This window comes from Podarcis pityusensis, assembly GCF_964106645.2.
Source record: "Podarcis pityusensis genome assembly, chromosome: 10".
Taxonomy (NCBI): Eukaryota; Metazoa; Chordata; class Lepidosauria; order Squamata; family Lacertidae; genus Podarcis; species Podarcis pityusensis.
In genome coordinates, this window is record NC_138035.1 from 2,213,744 (window position 1) to 2,232,836 (window position 19,093).

General features: G+C 46.2%; 3 protein-coding genes across 5 annotated transcripts in view; 2 read left to right on the forward strand and 1 right to left on the reverse strand.

The window, feature by feature from the left end:
• Positions 1 to 19,093, forward strand: part of LOC308486338 (uncharacterized protein) — a 140,665-nt gene that overhangs the window by 60,960 nt on the left and 60,612 nt on the right. The window lies entirely within an intron of this gene.
• LOC308457801 (uncharacterized protein) overlaps positions 6,289 to 19,093 on the forward strand; it is a gene marked incomplete at its 3' end in the record, with an annotated part of 121,992 nt that continues 109,187 nt past the window's right edge. Inside the window, exon 1 of the mRNA XM_080971974.1 lies at positions 6,289 to 6,514. The remainder of the gene's footprint in view (positions 6,515 to 19,093) is intronic.
• LOC308486266 (uncharacterized protein) overlaps positions 10,147 to 19,093 on the reverse strand; it is a 136,397-nt gene continuing 127,450 nt past the window's right edge. For all 3 annotated transcript variants that reach the window (XM_081022878.1, XM_081022877.1, XM_081022876.1), the window contains 3 exons: positions 18,867 to 18,949; positions 13,998 to 14,124; positions 10,147 to 12,700 (listed from right to left, as the gene is read on the reverse strand). In XM_081022878.1, coding sequence (XP_080879004.1) covers positions 11,526 to 12,700; positions 13,998 to 14,124; positions 18,867 to 18,949 — 1,385 coding nt within the window. In that variant the 3' untranslated portion in view covers positions 10,147 to 11,525. The remainder of the gene's footprint in view (positions 12,701 to 13,997; positions 14,125 to 18,866; positions 18,950 to 19,093) is intronic.

Sequence of the window (19,093 nt, forward strand, 5' to 3'; positions counted from 1 at the left end):
ATGGTTTCAGGGCGGTCTTCCTGTGCTGCTCCAGACATGTGGTTGACATATCTATATATGTGCTTGGTAGGTAAATTTATGAACATTTATTATCTATATAAGACATTGTTACCGAAAATCTAGGTGTGAGGCTGCTCTGCCACCCAGCTCGTCGGACTGAGTCTGTGCGTCCCTGCAGAACAAAAGGAGCGCAGCCAGAGACCGAAGCATTCATTCAGCTAACATTCTCCTTTCCCTTCCTCCCCCACAACAAACACTCTGTGAGGTGAGTGGGGCTGAGAGACTTCAGAGAAGTGTGACTGGCCCAAGGTCACCCAGCAGCTGCATGTGGAGGAGCGGAGACGGGAACCCGGTTCCCCAGATTACGAATCTACGGCTCTTAACCACCACACCCGACTGGCTCTCGACAAGACACTCCGGTTACCACCACAACTCCTCCCTCAACCCCTCCTCTTTGTGATGTGTCAATGAGGTAGTCATGATGGAGTCTTGGGGGTGTAGCATGGGGGATTAGGAGCTAATAAAAGTTGGGGTCTTCTTTTATTGGGGTCTTCCATCTTGTTCCACCTGGGGGCAGGGGGGAGTCCTGTGGCGACAGTCTTCAATCAAGACCAAGCTGACTGGCTGCTGTTTTGCTCTCCTCTTCCTGGCTGGTCTTGTTTCTTGTCCAAGGGATCCCTCAGATTTTGGAATCTGCTTCTGGCTACAATTGTATCGGCTGCTTTTCTGAGCCTCTTGGCTGTTGTGCATGGACGGTGCCTGTGTCCACGGTCCTTGTCCTGGCCTGAGTCAGAGGCTGGGGTGAGGAGCTGGGATTTGGGGGGGTCGTTTAGCTGCCCCCCGTTCCTCGTTTGAACAGCGCCAAGACCTAAAACACGGAGGGATCTAAGCTCGTGGGGTGGGAGAGGGGAGGATGTTGCAATGCAAACCTTGTAGAGGGACGGGACCCACTTTGCAGCTGGATCTCCGGAACCTTCTCCTTGCCCCCCTGAATTCTTTCCCTCCCCTCCCAGCACATCCTCCTCTCACCCCGCCCCCACAACCCCAGATCCCGCCGCCAAACATCACACCCCTTCCTCCTCCTCCAATCCGGCTTCTGCTCCAGGAATGTGGGGGGGGGTGAGCCCCCTCCCAACCTTCTCCCGGAAGTGGAGTTTCCACTCCGGATTGCTGCTCTGCCCCGTAGCTCTTGGGGGGGGGCGCTTTCGGAAAGGGGAGGGAGGAGGCAGGGGACACCCCCACCCTTCGTGTATGTTGCAGGAAAGGAGAATCGGGAGCGAGGACAAAAAGGTAAAGGGGTCCCGGGGGGGGGGGAGAGGGGAGAAGAGTGTCAGCATCGCCCTTGAGCCAGTGCACCAACTGGACTCATGCACCTCAACCCCGACTGGGCTAGGCGAGCTGGGTAGCACCACCAGAGACCTCCTTTCTCACAGGAACAGGTCACAGTGCTGTGGATTCACAGCTTAGAGCTGAGAGCACCGGATTCACCGTCTCAATAATACAGTCATTGCGCAGCAGAGTTTTGCAGAGTCTTGCAGAGTATAAACCACTCGAAAAAAAGCCCAGAATAAAATTTAAGATATTAACTGATGCTAAAGAAAGAGGGGGGTTTGCCCTGCCGGACCTGAAATTATACTATGAGTCGGCGGCTTTCTGCTGGCTGAAAGACTGGCTACTTCTTGAAAACACGAACATTTTAGATTTGGAAGGGTTCAATAATAGGTTTGGTTGGCATGCATATATTTGGTATGACAAGGTAAAAATTCATAAAGGTTTCAAAAATCATATTGTTAGGAAAGCTTTGTACAATGTTTGGATTAGATACAAGGATTTGTTGGAAAACAAAACTCCTAGGTGGTTGTCACCAATGGAAGCTAGAGAGGTGAAAAAGCTTAATATGGAAGCCAAATGGCCTAAATATTGTGAAATTTTGGAACAAGAGGGTGAAAAAGTGAAACTACAAAGTTATGAGAAGTTGAAGTCCAAAGTAAGAGACTGGCTTCATTATTTTCAGATTAATGAGATGTTTAAACAAGACAGGAAAACTGGCTTCCAGGTGGAGAGATCAAAACTAGAAACTGAATTGTTAGAACCCAATACTAAGAATTTGTCAAGAATGTACAACTTGCTGTTGAAGTGGAACACACAGGATGAAATAGTTAAATCAGCTAAGATTAAATGGGCACAAGACATTGGTCATGACATTATGTTTGCTGACTGGGAACAGTTATGGACCACTGGTATTAAATTTACGGCATGTAATGCCCTAAGAGAGAATATTATGAAAATGATCTATCAGTGGTACATGACCCCAGTCAAGCTTGCAAAAATATATCATACGCCCAATAATAAATGTTGGAAATGTAATAAAGCTGAAGGTACTTTCTATCATCTTTGGTGGACATGCCCAAAGATTAAGGCTTTCTGGGAAATGATCTATAATGAAATCAAGAAGGTTCTTAAGTGCACCTTTCACAAGAAACCAGAGGCTTTTCTCTTGGGTATGGTCGGCCAAATGGTACCAAGGAAAGATAAGACCTTTTTTATGTATGCTACAACAGCAGCAAGAGTTCTTATAGCAAAGTATTGGAAGACACAAGAACTACCCACACTGGAAGAATGGCAGATGAAGGTGATTGACTATATGGGACTAGCCGAGATGACTGGCAGAATCCGCGACCAAGGAAGAGAAACGGTGGATGAAGATTGGAAGAAATTTAAAACTTATCTTAAAAATTATTATAAGATTAATGAATGCTAAAAATGTCAAGGGTAATGTAAACCTAGATTACAGCTGTAAATGATTGGGTAAAATAAGAAGAAACAGAAAAAAGTTTAAAAATTGGCAGAAGTGAGGGGTTGCTGGAAAAATTATTAACTAGAGATGCAGAAAAGGGAGGCATGGGGAAGTCGGTGAAAGAGGGTTAATGAAAAGAGGGTTATGAACTTATATGTGTTCTATATGTTGTGTTTGTTCATGTATTGTGTTGAGTATGTTTAAAAATTTATGTTGGAAAACTAATAAAAATTTATTTTTTAAAAAAATAAACCACTCGAAGAGCAGCTCTGTAGAATATCTTCCTTTTATTCTGTAACTACAACTATGATACAAAACTATATACAGAGCTGAATATTCTAAGCATAAATCAATGCTACATTGAGAGTCTGCAGCTGCACTTAGCAGCAACCTTATCTCTACGATCTCTAACACTCTCTCTCTCTCTCTCTGATACACTGACTGACTGACTCTCTCTCACACACACAGATGTGGTGCTGGGCAGAATAAGTAGATAGCAGGACACGCCTCCTCCTCTCTGGAGAGTCAGCAGAGACCATCAGGAGATCATCAGGAGATTCTTGGGTATGGGAGGGGTGAAATCTCCTCATCCTCCCCCATTTCATCCGACCATTCAAGAATCTTTTACATGACTGCAATTTGCACACACACTCCAAAAGTTGTTCTCTGCTTACAACCTTGGTTTACATATTTGCAGGTATCTCTTTCCCCCCTTATCTAAGACACTTTTATCACATCATTAAACAGTTACTACAACCACTCTGTGTCCATTAGGAAAGAGTTAAAACATAAATCTCAACCTGTAGTTTACACAAAATACACATTGTGAACACACAAAAGAATAAGCAGCTTCTGGAAAAATCTTCACACACATTTCTTCCTCTCAGATACAAATTGACATCACTAATTAGGCAGATTTGAACAAACCATTTTTCAGAACTCAAACACACGCTTGCTCCTTCAAATATCAGGTAAGGAAATAAATAAAGCGTTTTGTGCTACTACTCTCAACATACTTCATGTCTGGTTTAAAAACCCCACCAGAGTTGCTCGTGACCGCAGTCTTTGCAAACTCTTCAGAAAACCTTTTCGGTGGTACACCCTTGGTTGTTCTCTCGGATCTGCGCAAAACTCTCTGATCCTCTTGTTCTGGTGCTTCCTCTTTGGGAGAATGGGGAGCTAAAGTATATGAAGCTGCTAAGTCTGAATCAGCGTCAGACTCACCTGAGGCTTTTGGGCTCTGATAATCTGTGCCATCATCTGGAACTACATTGGCATCAGAATTATCAATCACATCAGAACTTGCCTCCCTCTTAACTTTCTTTGCCCCTTTTGCACCATCATCACAAATGGGATGGCACTGAAATACGCCAACTCTGTCCCATTGTGGATTGTCGTCAATACTCCTGGTCAGCCTTATTATTTTTGTGTCTGTGATCAGGACACGATAAGACCCTTTCTCATACCCCAGGAAAACACCATGTTCTCCACGCTTGCTCAGTTTGTCACCCTGTGAGGTGTGCACCCAAACCTCCGAACCAAATTTTTTTTAAATGCTTTACACATGGCTTTCTTCTGTGAAGCATCTCATATGGGGTGCAATTTACTGCGGACTGGTACCTTCTGTTATACACGTGACAGAAAAACGAAAGAGCTTCGGCCCAAAAGGGATTGGGCAGCCCCGAATCATGTAATAGTGTTCTGATTCCTTGCTGCAGGGTCTGGTTTATTCTCTCACATAAACCATTCTGCCAGGGTGATCTGGGCATGGCAGTCCTATGCTCAATGCCCTGTTCAGAAAGAAAAGCCTCAAACTCTTCTGAACAAAACTCTCCACCCCTGTCTGTGAAAATACAACGTACATTCTCATTATGTACATTCCTGAGCCATTTACAAAACTGAAGAAACTTAGTAAAGGCTTCAGACTTTTTCTGCAGCATATAGACCCAAACATATTTCGAATAGGAGTCTATCAGAACCATGAAAAACCTTGAATTGCCTCTAGAGAGCGCTAGAGGCCCCACTAAGTCTGCATGAATGACTTCGTATGGTTTCTTGGCCTCTCTCCCAGACTCTGTACCTTTGGGAGCTTGCCTTGCCTTACTCTCAGCACAAGAAACACATTTCATGTGGTAGGGACATTCTTTCAACTTCATACCCTGAACCATATCAGGCATTTTTGCCACAGCCTGGAAATTCAAATGACCATAAACACGGTGGTAGTAATGAATACATCGGTCATGCATCTTCTCATTCTTATTAACAGACAAATTGCAACACTCTTTCACAGTTGCTTCTGCAGTGCCTGTACCTGTAACAAAAGGCAACTGGTACAAATCATTAACACATTTTGCATATAGAATGAGCTTGCCATCTCTAAGAATTTCACAGCGAGATTTAGCAAACACCACCTTAAACCCCTGACGATCAAGCTGGGAAACACTCAACAAATTGTCCTGAATATCAGGTGCATACAGGACATTCTTAATAGTTGCATTCAGGCTCTTTAAGAACACAGTTCCCTTTGCCACACTCGTGAGAACTGTCCCATCTGCTTGATGAATTTCTTTCTCTTGCTTCTCAAGCTGAACAAAGAGATCCTTATCTTTGGCCACGTGGTTTGAACAGCCAGAGTCGATCACGAAGAAACTCCGCCCACGTTGATTGGAACAGCGAGAGATCAAGGCCTTTGAAGTAGCAGGTGCTTGGGGATTTCTTCCTCCCCCTCTGCCTCTGAAGTTTCCCTTCTTTTTTGAAGATTTCTTGCACTGGAAACTCAAATGGCCTTGTGCTCCACACGAAAAGCACTACTTTAATTTCAAAGCTTTAACAGCAGCAGTTTCACTTTCATTTTCCCCTGCTGAAGACTCAGGCACATTTTCAAGCACATTTTTAACAGCACCATTGTCCAATCTGGCTTTTCAGTGCCAGATTAGGATAGTCCTCTGTCAGAAGACAAGCACCGGATCAGGCAGCACATCATCATTATAAGGAGCCATTGGGGTGGGTGTTTCCGTCTGGGATTCCCATGTGCCATCTGCTTTCCTTCTGCTTCTCCTGCTCTCTCCATGCAATGTGAGGCATGTAGACAGAGGTCCATCTCCAAGAACAGGAGCTTCCCTGAGCACCCATTCTTCGGACCCCAAGCACCAAGCCTTGTCACTAGTTCTCTGACTGACCCAGACCACAGTCCCTGGAAGAGATGAAGGCCTGGGTCTCCCAAAATGGTCCTTCTGAGGACAGTGGGACTATACAGGTGATTCATGAAGATCTAGAGGTGGAAATGGGGGCAACCACTTGGTTTGAAAGGCAGTCCCACAGGACAACGGTATTCCAAGATCATGCTGTGTTATTAAAGAAGATCGAGGATTATGAAAGGTTGCTGATGCATTACTACCATTTGACATCATAGCATTTTTATTTCCTAAAAATTGGGAACATGGGGAGGACATGGGAGAATGTAGGAGATGTTGAAATAGGAAAAGGTGCTAATGGCGGTTGATGTGCCCTTTTTTCCCTTTGTTCTCTTTCTTGAAACCCAAACAGGATTTCCTTTCTGCCCACTCTGAAAAAGGTGATGGAGGAGACAGAATTGCAGAGGACAGGGCACCTTTCATTTCATTAGGAATAGCCATTAAAATGTGTGAAATATGCTTCACTGAATGAGCACACATAGTTCACATCAACGAACACAAAAAGGACAGAACCCATTTAAAGGTATGGAGTGTGGAAAAAGCTTCTCTTTCAATGCAACACTTAGAACACACCAGGGGACTCACAAAGAGAGAAAACGTTTTAAGTGCAGGGAGTGTGGGAAGAACTTCAGTCAGAGTGGAGACCTCAATATACATCAATGGACACACACAGGCGAGAAACCATATACATGTATGGAGTGTGAAAAGAGCTTTAGTGATAGTGGAAAGCTGAGATCACATGAACGGACTCACACAGGGGAGAAACCATATGAATGTATGGAGTGTGGAAAGGTTTTCAGTCAGAATGGAAGCCTTAGATCACATCAACGGACTCATACAGGGGAGAAACCATTTAAATGCATGGAGTGTGGAAAGAGCTTTAGTGATAATGGAAACCTTAGAAACCATGAACGGATTCACACAGGGGAGAAGCCATATAAATGTATCGATTGTGGAAAAAGATTTAGTGATAATGGAAACCTTAAAAAACATCAACGGACTCACACAGGAGAGAAACCATATAAATGTATGGAGTGTGGAAAGAGCTTTAGGGTTAATGGACACCTTAGACAACATCAACAGACTTACACGGGATAAACCATTTAAAGGTATGAACTGTAGAAGGAGCTTCAGTCAGAGTGGAACCCTTGATTTATGTCAACAAACTCACATAAAATACAAACCATATAAATATCAGGTAAGTAGAAAGAGGTTCACTCTTAGTGGAAGTTCAAAATCAACAGACTCACAGAGAGGAAGAACTTTAAGAGTTGAAACCCTTCAAACCATCACAAACTCAAAGAGGAGAAGCAGTTTAAATGAAAAGATTGCAAAAATTGCTTTATTTATAATGGAGTATTTAAGTAACATCTAGGGACTCTCACATGGGAGAACCCATTTAGATGTATGGAGTGTGGGATGTCTTCCTCTCAGAGTCCACTATTTTCTTCACAGAAATGAACTAAGCAGGAAATCATTCCTACAAGCATGAGGTATATGTGAAGCTCTGGTGTTTATATGTAAAACGTTATAATAATGAAGGCAACATTTCACAATGGTGAGTATAATTTTAGATGAAAGTACTTTTGGTTTTTGCACCAAACTCTGTCACCCCCCCACCGCATGATCTCCAAGCACTTCTTTTTCACCAGAACTTCATCGCTGCCTCCTGCCCTCCACGTTCTGAAGAAAACTTGAAATACTGAAATTGAATGGGAGATTTCCCCCAAAGCCTAATTTCAAGAGGGGGAAGGAGGGGCTGTAGGTATCAGGGAAGTCTCCTGGGGGGCCCACCTTCACTCATGAACCCCATGGGGCAACCCCAGAGCTCCTGCTCATTCTGGGGTTTTAGGAAGATAGTATTTTTCCATAGTCCCAAAAGTTTTGCTTCAATCATACTACTCGGGAGTTTTCCTACCAGAGGACACAGTGCTGTGGCTGCTGTTGTTGTCATGGACTGGCTGGTGGGGGGGGGAGGCACCAGCTGGGGGACCCACAAGGGAGGAAGGCTCAGATCCTGTTGACTGGTGGTGGGATGAGCAGAAAGAGGGAGAAAAGGGAGCAGAATGGGAAAGGAGGTGTTGCAAGCTGAGGAGGAAACGGTTTGGTGAGGTGGAAGAGTCTGGGGCAGAGAGCAGTTCAGGCTCAGAGCGAGGAGAGGAGGGGGCCAGGAGACCCAGAGGAGGCCGGCTGCTGAAGCATCCAGGGAGACTCCCCCTTCTGCTCCAACCAGCTCCCCTCTCCCCTGGTCTCCTAGAGCACACAGGTAAATCCAGTTCAGACCCTATAAGCCTGTACATGATATTAAGAGGTGTTTGGGTTTTTTTCTCTCAACATGCATCACTTTAATCTCATTGACAATGAATTGTATTTTCTGCCCTTTCACGCCGTTTGGAGAGCCCCTTTTGGCTGTAAATCTGCCATCCAGTCGCTTCTGCTGCGCCAACATCTGCTGGAAAAACGACCTAGGCAGAAAATTCAGAGTCGCAGCGGTTTGCCTTCCGTGTGAGGGAAAAGGAGTAATAAAGTCCAGAGACAGCTTATTCTATCTCTAAAGCGTTTATTTACAGGAGTAAATCAGTCTGTACAACCATCAGAGCTTTCCGACATCATCTCTGTGCTCAAAGCACGCTCAGACTAAAAACTGAAAGTAACTCACAAAGACTGTGACGATAGCGTCGCGTAGACGCTTCTCCCCCCAGTTAGAGAGCATCACAGGAGGTTAACCCTATAACCAGCATACTCCACAGCCCTTTTTGGAGCTCCTTGCAATCTCTCTTTCTTTGAACAACCCTGGACATTTTGCTGCCATCAGCAAACTTTGCCCCCTCCTAAGTCTAGATCATTTATGAACAAGTTGAAAAGCCACAGGTCCCAATACTGATCTTGAGTGGACTCCACTTTCTGCTCCTCTCCATTCAGAGAACTGTTTACTCTCTTGGTGTTTCAGAAGGAGAGCTGCCTTCCTGGTGGTGGGATGGCGATGAGCCGAAAGAGGGAGAAAGAGGAGTAGACCGGAAGGGGAGATGTTGCAAGCTGAGGAGGAAACAGGGTTTGGTGAGCGGGAAGAGGCTGGGGCAGAGAGCAGTTCAGACTCAGAGTGAGGAGAGGGGGGGGCAGGAGACCCAGAGGAGGCCGGCTGCTGAAGCATCCAGGGAGACTCCCCCTCCTGCTGCAACCAGCTCCCCTCGCCCCTGGTCTAGAGCACACAGGGAAATCCAGTTCAGACCCCATGAGCCTGTACATGATATTAAGAGGTGTTGTTTTTTCGTCCTAACATACATCACTTTAATCTTATTGATAATGAACTGTATTTTCTGTCCATTCACTCCCTTTGAAGAAGTCCTTTTGGGGCTCCTTGCAATTTCTCTTTCTTTGAACAACCCTGGACAATTTACTGCCATCAGCAAACTTTGCCCCCTCCCTGCTCCCTCCGAAGTCTAGATCATTTATGAACAAGTTGAAAAGCCACAGGTCCCAATACTGTTCTTGAGGGGACTCCGCTTTCTGCTCCTCTCCATTCAGAGACTGTCCGTTTACTCTCTTGGTGTTTCAGAAGGAGGGCTGCCTCAGACAGAGGGGGCACATTTATACTAGGGGCACATTTCTGGGGTCCCCACGGTGCCCCCCAACCTGGCTCCACTCAGCCAGGGCAGCTGCATTTTGTTTCGCTGCAGGTGAACCTTCTCCCAGCAACTTGGGATCTTAAAGGAACTTTGACGGGGGCAGAGGGAGCACAGCTTCCCCACACTTGTGAAGGAGCCGTAGGAGGGGGAAGGCAGGCGTAATTGGAGGGGGGAGAGGTGTGGAGGAATCAGTGAGAAGGAGCTTCTGGAGCCTGTGCTGCCCCCTCCCTGCCTGCTCCCTGAAACTTTCCTGAGCCTCTCGCCGTTTCATTTCCATGACTGGGGGTCCCGCACAGCCCTTAGGGCACCTCAGTATCTTGGGGGGGGGGGAAAGCTATTTTGTTTGCTGAGGGCAGGGACACAATCCTGTCTCATTGCGGGGTGTCAGGCTTTTAGGTAAGAGGCTCAGGGGGAAAAGCACCGAGAAGGAAAAAATCCTGGGGTGCTGATTTCCTCCACTGCCCAGCTCCCCAGGGGGCCACACCCTGCGGTCCCTCCGGGGTCAGCAAAGAAGGAGAATCCAGGCATGTTAAAGGAGCAAAACAGTGGTCAGGAGACCGGAGCTTTATTTGTTGCAACAAGGTTCATCCCCACAAAGAGTAGGAACCCCGAGAAGATGGCTGCATGAACTTTTAAGAGTTCTACCCCCTTTCTCATAATAAATTCTCCAACAACTTCATCAATACATGACATGGGGCTTTTTCGGGGGTTGTTGCTGTTGGTGTTTTGTATTTATATTTTAGATCTTGTTGTGATTCATGTGGAAATTGTTCAATTTTTCAATCCCAGCATTCCAAACTACCCCTATCGCCGTCTAGCATTACCTAAAATTTACTCTTCTACTGTAATTACATTAATATATTAATGTCATTGATACATGTGTACACAATTTTAAATACAAACACCAAGACATTTCACTGAAACTTTAAGTAAACGCGCATGCATGCACTTTCCAAGAGTCTCATTCGAGAGTCAGTGTGGTACAGTGCTTAAGACTTTTGGACTAGGGAGACCTGGGAGACCTGGGTTCAAATCGCCACTCAGCCATGCAGCTCACTGGGTGATGGCTTCGCGGCCCAACCTACCTCACAGGGTTGTTTTCAGGATTAAACAATGAGGGGGAGAACGACTTAAGACCACACTGAGCTTCTTGAAGAAACAGGTGGTATATAAAGGCATCCAATAAATTTCAGTAAGAAGAAAGGTAAGATTCTGCTCTTAGGCAAGAAGAATCAGCTGCACAAATATAAGATGGGGGATACCAGGCTTGCCAGTAGTACATGTGGAAAAGGGGTCTTAGACTAACATGAGTCAACAGTATGATGCAGCAGCAAAAAAGGCTGTTATTCTAGGCTGCGTCCAAAGAACTCCAAGTGTCCAGATCAAGAGAAGTAACAGCCCCACTTTCTTCTGCCTTGTTCAGACCACACCTGGAGTCCTGTGTCCGGTTCTGGGTGCCCCAATGTAAGAAGGATTTTGACAAGCTGGAAGGTGTGCAGAGGGGGTTGACCAAGACAATTAAGCATTGGGAAACCAAGCCTTCTGAGGAACAGGAAGGGCTGTCAGGTGGAAGATTGAACAAGCTTGTTTTCACTGGCTCTGGAGGCTGGGACCCAAACCAATGGCTTCAAATTAGAGACGCCCTTGGAAGGTTGTGGACTCTCCTTCCTTGGAGGTTTGTAAGGAGAAGTTTGAAGGCAATGTGTCATGGAAGCTTTAGTTGAGAGTCCTGCAGTGGACTAGATGACTCAGGGGTCTCCTGCAGGTCTAAAATTCTATGATTCTCCCCTGTATGAATTCTTTGATGGGCCATGAGCGTGGTCCTCTTACCGAAGCTCTTTTCACATTCCAAGCACTGATATGGTTTCTCACCACTGTGAATTCTTTGATGGAAAGTGAGACCGGAGCTCACAGTGAAGCTCTTCCCACATTGGGAGCACTGTTATGGTTTCTCACCACTGTGAATTCTTGGGTGTGCCACGAGACTGGCACAGTGACTAAACGTCTTTTCACATTCCAAGCACTGATATGGTTTTCCCCCTGTGTGAATTCTTTGGTGGGAAGTGAGATCGGCTCTCTGGAGGAAACTCTTTCCACAATCCAATCATTGATAGGATTTCTCCCCGGTATGAATGCTTTGATGGGTAGCGAGATGGGCGCTTTTACAGAAGCTCTTTCCACGTTCCAAGCACTGTGAATTCTTTGGTGGGAAGTGAGATTGGCTCTATGGCAGTAACTCTTTCCACATTCCGAGCACTGATAGGGTTTCTCACCAGTGTGACATCTTTGATGGGAAGTGAGATTTTGCTTCCGACTGAAGCTCTTCCCACATTCCAAGCACTGATAGGGTTTCTCACCACTGTGAATTCTTTGATGGGAAATGAGACTTGCCTTCTGACTGAAGCTGTTTCCACAAGTCACGCACTGATAGGGTTTCTCCCCAGTATGAATTCTTTGGTGGGAAGCGAGACCGGAGCTCACAGTGAAACTCTTCCCACATTCTGAGCACTGATAGGGTTTCTCACCACTGTGAATTCTTTGATGGGCCGTGAGATTCGCCCTGTGATTAAAGCTCCGCCCACATTCCGAGCACTGATAGGGTTTCTCACCTGTATGAATTATTTGATGGGCTGTGAGATGGGTGCTCTGACTGAAGCTCTTTCCACACTCTCGGCATTGAAATGGCTTCTCTCCCCTGTGAATTCTCTGATGTTTACGGAAGGTTGTGCTTGTATTAAAGCTTTCCCTACAATCCAAGCCCTGATAGGGTTTCTCCCTGCTGTGAGTTATTTGATGTGAAATGAGATGTGCACTGTTACTGAAGCTCTTTTCACATTCCAAGTATTTCAGTGGGTCCTCCCCTGTGGGAATTATTTCCTGTGAAGTGAGGCTTTCATTCCAACAGAAAGTTCCCCCCCATTCAGAGAACTGAGAGGGTTTCTTCTCAATAGCATTTCTTTGGTGGGTAGTCGAATGGGAGCTGTGACTGAAGCTCTCTCCACACTCCAAGAGTGGCAATGGCTTCTCCACTGTGTGGATTCTGTCATGGGTGTCCTCGCTCTCAATTTCCAAATCATCACCACCTGCAGTGAAGAAATGGATTAGAGCTGCAGGAAGAAATGGAGTGCCACTGTATTTAATATTGATCTCTAACCCTTGTGATAGAGGAAGAATTCCATGCATCAACATTGGTGACCACACACTAGAGGCGGTCAGTGTTAGAAACAGAGATAGGACAGCTACGACAGAAAGAGGACCTTAAACCTAGGATACGGGCGCAACAATGGAATGTCTAGGTGCACTCTCTTATGACAAAAATACAAAGCTGAAAAGGAATGAACAGCAGCTAAAATAATATGTTCATTTTTCACATGGTCTAATCCTTCCCCTGCCCACCCCCCTGATTTTTAAAGGAGGTCTCTCCTTCAGTCTTCAGAGAGTAGCTGGAAGTGGGGAGGCAGAAAAAGGTCCTTCTTTCCTTCCACTCTGCAGTTTTAATCCGAAATCCTAGGTGCAGTTCTGCACTCAGAGCTCAGAAACTACTCTTGTCTATGACATTCCCTGTTGCAAAATGCACCTAGAACCATGCGAGTTTCAGACACTGGAGGTGGTGGATGATTGTGTCTACCTAAGAAACCAACAACCTCTTCGTTGATGCTGACCTGGACAAGTGTACTGGCGAGGAAGCTATGGCAATGGCTCACCTCTCCAAAAGAGTACAGTGGTACCTCTGGTTAAGAACTTAATTCATTGTGGGGGTCTGTTCTTAACCTGAAACTGTTCTTAACCGGAGGTATCACTTTAGCTAATGAGGTCTCCTGTTGATGTCGTGCCGCTGCTGCATGATTTCTGTTCTCATCCTGAAGCAAAGTTCTTAACCCGAGGTACTATTTCTGGGTCAGCGTACTCTGGAACCTGAAGCGTCTGGAACCCAAGGGACCACTGTATGGGAGAATGGGATGCTAACCATTCAATACCAAGATGAAGGTCTATCAGGATTGTGTGTTGAGCAAGCTGCTTTGTGAAGTGAGTCATGGACAATTACAACCATCTGAAACAACCCCTCAATGCCTTCCACAAGCTCTGTGTCAGGAAGATTTTGGGCAATACAAGGCAGGACAGTGTCAAACAAAGATGTGCTCTCCTAACCTCAAATTCCCAGCATGTTCCCATTCCAATCTCAGCAATGTCTATGCTGGCTAGATCATGTCCATGGTCAAAACAGTCAATAGCCCTCCATTTAAGGTGAGTTTAAGGGGTATTAGAATCCCAGATGCTGCAAGTGGCCCTGTAGAGCTCCCTCAAAACCAGGGAGGCTTATCACAGAGAGAGATGCATGGAATTTCCAAAGAGAGATTAGGATCCACAAGGGAGCCTTACTGAGAGAGGCCACAATCCCACGATTCTCCTCCATGACTTCCTTATGCAGAGCTCTCTGGTCAGGAAACAGCAACGCCCATTCCTCGTCTGTGAAATGAACAGCGACATCTTCAAAGCACACTGGACCCTAAGAGAGAAAGGGAAAGGTCCTCTTTAGACAGCACTAAGGTTGTCTGCTACACATTGCTCTGTTTCTTTCTGCTCATTAAATGGTGTTTTGTTTCAATGGGATCGTCCTGCTGCACATTTTAATTTGGGTGCTCCTTTTAATGTCTTAATGGAATTCTTTTCTTGTGTGATTTAGTGATGGACATTAATCTTTGTGTAAATGGGTGGAACACTTCATTGTGTTCTTAAAACCCTTCTGTCTGTGCCAGATGGAAGGATCCCCTCTCTGCTCCCCATGTGCTGTTCTTGGGGGGGGGGACCCTTCTGATGCCCTAAACACAACTTCAAGAAGTGCACTGGGGGAATGGAGGGGAGGAGAAGGTGGGGAAAACCCCATTGTGCAACTGATGTAACAGGATAGGTGAATCCTGGGAACTGTTTTTTAGGCATGATGAACTGCTTATAAGTCTATTTTAGCATTCAATGATAATTCTAGAAATAAAACTACAATGATTTATTGACAATGACCTTCAGAAGGCGAGTTAAGGCAAGGTGGCTGTTCCTTATTCTCAGCACATTAAGCTTTTCGAACGGCATTCCCTGTTGGATAAAAGCACCAATGCAAAAGCCAGCAGCAGGTGGCTGGAAAGCAAAACAGGATGTTGCTGTCTGGAGATGTACTGTTGGAGAAAAGGGGGAGTCTTTTCTCTGTACTGAGCACCGGATGTTAGCTCAGAGTGCCATCTGACCTGTGCTGGAAGTTCAGGGGCGGAGTTTGTGACTCTTCTAATGGAGTCTGAAGGGTGCAGTCACGATTCAATGTACTGCTGAATGACAGGAATAAAAAGTCATGTAAAAGGACTCCTGTCTGTCTCATTTACCCTCCTGGGGGGGGGGAAGCAAGGTGAGAGAAGCAGAGGGTGTGTTCTCCTCACGTCTAATGAGGAGAATCGCCAGTTTACGACCTAGTCTGCCGGGAGACGCAGACGGAAAGTAAACAAGTATCTCACTCAGTTCGCCTCGGGGGAGGCCAGCTACCTCTGGCTGTGAGCTGAGATACTGACATATGGCAGCATTCGGTGGTTGCGATTCATCGAACATCTGCATGAGAGGCTGGTGAATTGTCCTCCTCTGCTCCGAGGGAGAAGATAAGCGTCTGAGGCAGCCAGAGGCTGAAATGACGGATGGACCCAGAGGAACGTGTTTTTAAAGCAACGGAGCTCAAGGTATGCTGCATTTCGGGCTAAAAGTGTGAACACAGATTGATTTTATTCTCTGGTTCATGGGAGAGCTGCGTTTGAAAAAGCAACAGTCCGGGAGGAGAGGCCTGCAGCTCAGAGGCTAAGTCTGCATTCCACAAATTCCTGTGGTTAAGATAAAGCCTTCCCGCATGCGCGGTAGCTAAAAGAAGCCCGTCAGAGACGTGGAAATTTACTGGCTACGCAGATGGTTCTGAGATGAGCCTGGGAAGCGAAAGATTGTTTTGTCTATGTTGCCGAAGCTGTGCAAGGTCTGAGAAACAGCTTGCAGCCTGCCTGGAAAGGCGTAAACAACCCAGCAAAAGGCTATTGGAATTTTAGCAAGGCTGGACTGTGAGAGAGAGGCTTGGCTTCAAGATGGATGCCAAGAAAGGGGGAGCGCTGCCTTACCCACCTCCCTTAAATAATGACAATTATTCATCTTGGTCTGTAAAGATGAAGGCCCTGCTGCAGAATCAGAGGCTTTTTGACGTAATTGAAAACCCCATCCCTGCAGCACCAACCAGAGGTTGGGAATCACAGAACGTGAGGGCCAGGACTGCTATAATTCTGTGTGTCTGAGATGAGCAGCTTGTGCATATCCAGCATTTAGAAAATGCGAAAGAGGTTTGGGATACACTGCGTACAACGCATCAGAGAGATGCTGGTTCTTCAGCGTTGCTGTATTTTGAGAAGTTGACCAATCTGAGATTAGCGCCTGATGGAGATGTTCAAGCGCACCTGACAGAAATGAAGTTTCTGCGTCAACAGATGGTGGAACGCAATTTCCGTCTACAGGAGGAAGTGTTTTGCTTCATGATGATAAACAGCCTGAACCGGACTTACAAGGTTGTTGCCAGTCAGCTTGGTTCCCTACCAGCGGCAGACCTGACTGCGGAGAGAGTGTGTGCGGTGGTTCTGAATGAACACGACAGACTTGCTGCACTGGAAGTGAAGGACAGGGGGAGGCAAGAACAGAGTTCAAATCTTCCCACTGCTGATGCTACTGGAGAGCATGCTGTAGCATTGAGTGCCGTCCGATGCTACAATTGTGGACAGACTGGGCATCTACAGCGGAACTGTAGAAAGCCGCGACAGTCAAAAGGAGTCAAGAACAGCTCAACGAAGTCTGAGGCATCAGGCAAAAGCCGTACCAAGTGCCAGGTGAAACCTGCAAAGGCTATGATGGCGAAAGGAACCACGCCAGATGTTGGGAACGCATTCATAATCGACACTGGCGCCACGAAACACATGTGCCCGCACCGAGAACTGTTTTCGACGTTGAAGAAGCAAAGCTTCACTGTGAATCAGGCCAACGGTCAAGAGCTGGAAGCAACCGGAATTGGGACTGTGTATCTTGAGAGTCTGAACTTGACTATAAGCGATGTTTACCTGGTTCCAGAACTGAGTTTTAATCTGCTGAGTGTGTCGCAGATCGCAAAGAAAGAACTGAAACTGTCCTATGATGCTAAAAGATGCAAGATCTACAAAGATGGAGAACTGTTTCTTACTGCCAGAGAGAAAGATGGACTGTATTTGTTGACTTTTGATCAAAGTGATTACATGAAATGTAATTCTTCTGATTCTAACGAAATTTCTCTTGCAGGTGTGACCAACACGGACACCAGGAAGGTGACCAAGAAGGTCGACAGAGCATTTCAGCGGGTGTATGCTGATGTGATTGGTCCTCTAGCACCATCTAGGGGCGGTGCAAAATATTACCTTGTGTGTGTTGATTGTTTCACAAATTATTCTTGGGTTTTTATGATGGAGAAACCACAAGAGATCTTAGAGAGGTTTCAGGAGTTTTGTGACAAGGTTAAAAATATGCATGATGCTAACATTGATTGTCTCTTCACAGATGACAAACAAGTTTTTCTGTTACAGAAGTTTCAGAAGTTCCTGGATGGAAAAGGGATAGACCACAAAGTTTCAGTTTCAGCCGAAGCGTGGAACAGGGGGGTCTGTGTAAGAGTGAACAAAGAATTGCAAAAGGGGATGAATGCGCAATTGCTGAGTTCACATTTGCCACATGAGTATTGGGCCGAGTCACTAGCGTCCTATCTTCACGTGTGGTTGAGAAAAGTCTCAACAGAGTTGGGATGTTCTCCTTTTGAGAAGCTGTTCAAAAGAAAACCTTCTGTTGCCTATTTTAAGGTTTTCGGATCTCATGTGAGAACAGAAGCTCCAGGTGGAGTAAAGAATGCCAGAGGCATTTTTGTGGGTTATGAAAAGGGTCTCTACAGAGTAATTTTGTCTGAATCTGGTCAGGTGATTCTCACAAAGTTTCTAGAGAGTGCTCCAGAAAAGGAGCGGGTTATAGAACACACATTTCCCACAGAGAGCGATTCAGATGATGATTTTTCTGATGTCACAGATTACAGTGGTACTGATGATGACAGTGAGAGCTCAGAGAGTTCAGTTGACACAGTCATTGAGAGGAAATCTCACACAATGGATAGACCTTCACAGGTGAAGGAAGAACCACTGTTAGCTATTGCTACTGGTTCTCAACAGAGTCCAGAGGTTGAACCAGCGAGCACAGAGGATCAGCACCTCACACGCAGGTCTGAGAGAGTTACAGGGTGTACCACCAAAGAGGTACTCAAAAGAGTTTGCTAACTTAGCTGTTGCATGTGTTGCTATTGTTAACAACTCAAAACAGGTTAAAGCAGTGTCTAAGTCAGAGAAAAAGACACAACAGAGAGTAGCAAGCCAAGGCAATGCAGAAGCACTCATTCCTTGGAAGCCAGACAACCAGAGAGGTACACTGGTGAAACCAGTGGTGGGGAGTTCCAAGCGTGGAACTGAAACAACAGGGGACTGTTATATGTATAACAACTGTTTGTTTTCTTCTCTGGATCATGTTTTGCCTATTGATGCTTTTGGGGGAGATTGTTGGATAAAAGCACCAATGCAAAAGCCAGCAGCAGGTGGCTGGAAAGCAAAACAGGATGTTGCTGTCTGGAGATGTACTGTTGGAGAAAAGGGGGAGTCTTTTCTCTGTACTGAGCACCGGATGTTAGCTCAGAGTGCCATCTGACCTGTGCTGGAAGTTCAGGGGCGGAGTTTGTGACTCTTCTAATGGAGTCTGAAGGGTGCAGTCACGATTCAATGTACTGCTGAATGACAGGAATAAAAAGTCATGTAAAAGGACTCCTGTCTGTCTCATTTCCCCTCCGGGGGGGGGGGGGGAAGCAAGGTGAGAGAAGCAGAGGGTGTGTTCTCCTCACGTCTAATGAGGAGAATCGCCGGTTTACGACCTAGTCTGCCGGGAGACGCAGACGGAAGGTAAACAAGTATCTCACTCAGTTCACCTCGGGGGAGGCCAGCTACCTCTGGCTGTGAGCTGAGATACTGACATTCCCAGCCTCTTGGCTTCTGTCCAGGCTGCCCTTGACAAAGATGCCTTCAGAGAAGCTTGGACAGAAGCCAAGAGGAGGAGAGAGATTCCTTGGGGGCCAGAGGCACCCTGGCTGCCCCACCCCTCAGCCCCCTTCCCCACAGGGCTCCCTCCCTCTACCTGAGCTGCTTCCACAGCCGTTGCTTCTCCTTCCCCACCAGGAATAGATGGAAGAGGAGGTCTTGCTGGCATCATCTGGTCACCTGCAAGAGACAAAGGTAAGTGGGAAGCCAGGAGTGCAGCTGCTCTCCAAAAAGTCTCACCTTCTGAGTGCGTCTGGACATTTGGAACCATTTCATAATTTAGTTGGGTTAAAAAATACATCTCCCTCCTTGGTGCTCTTGGCC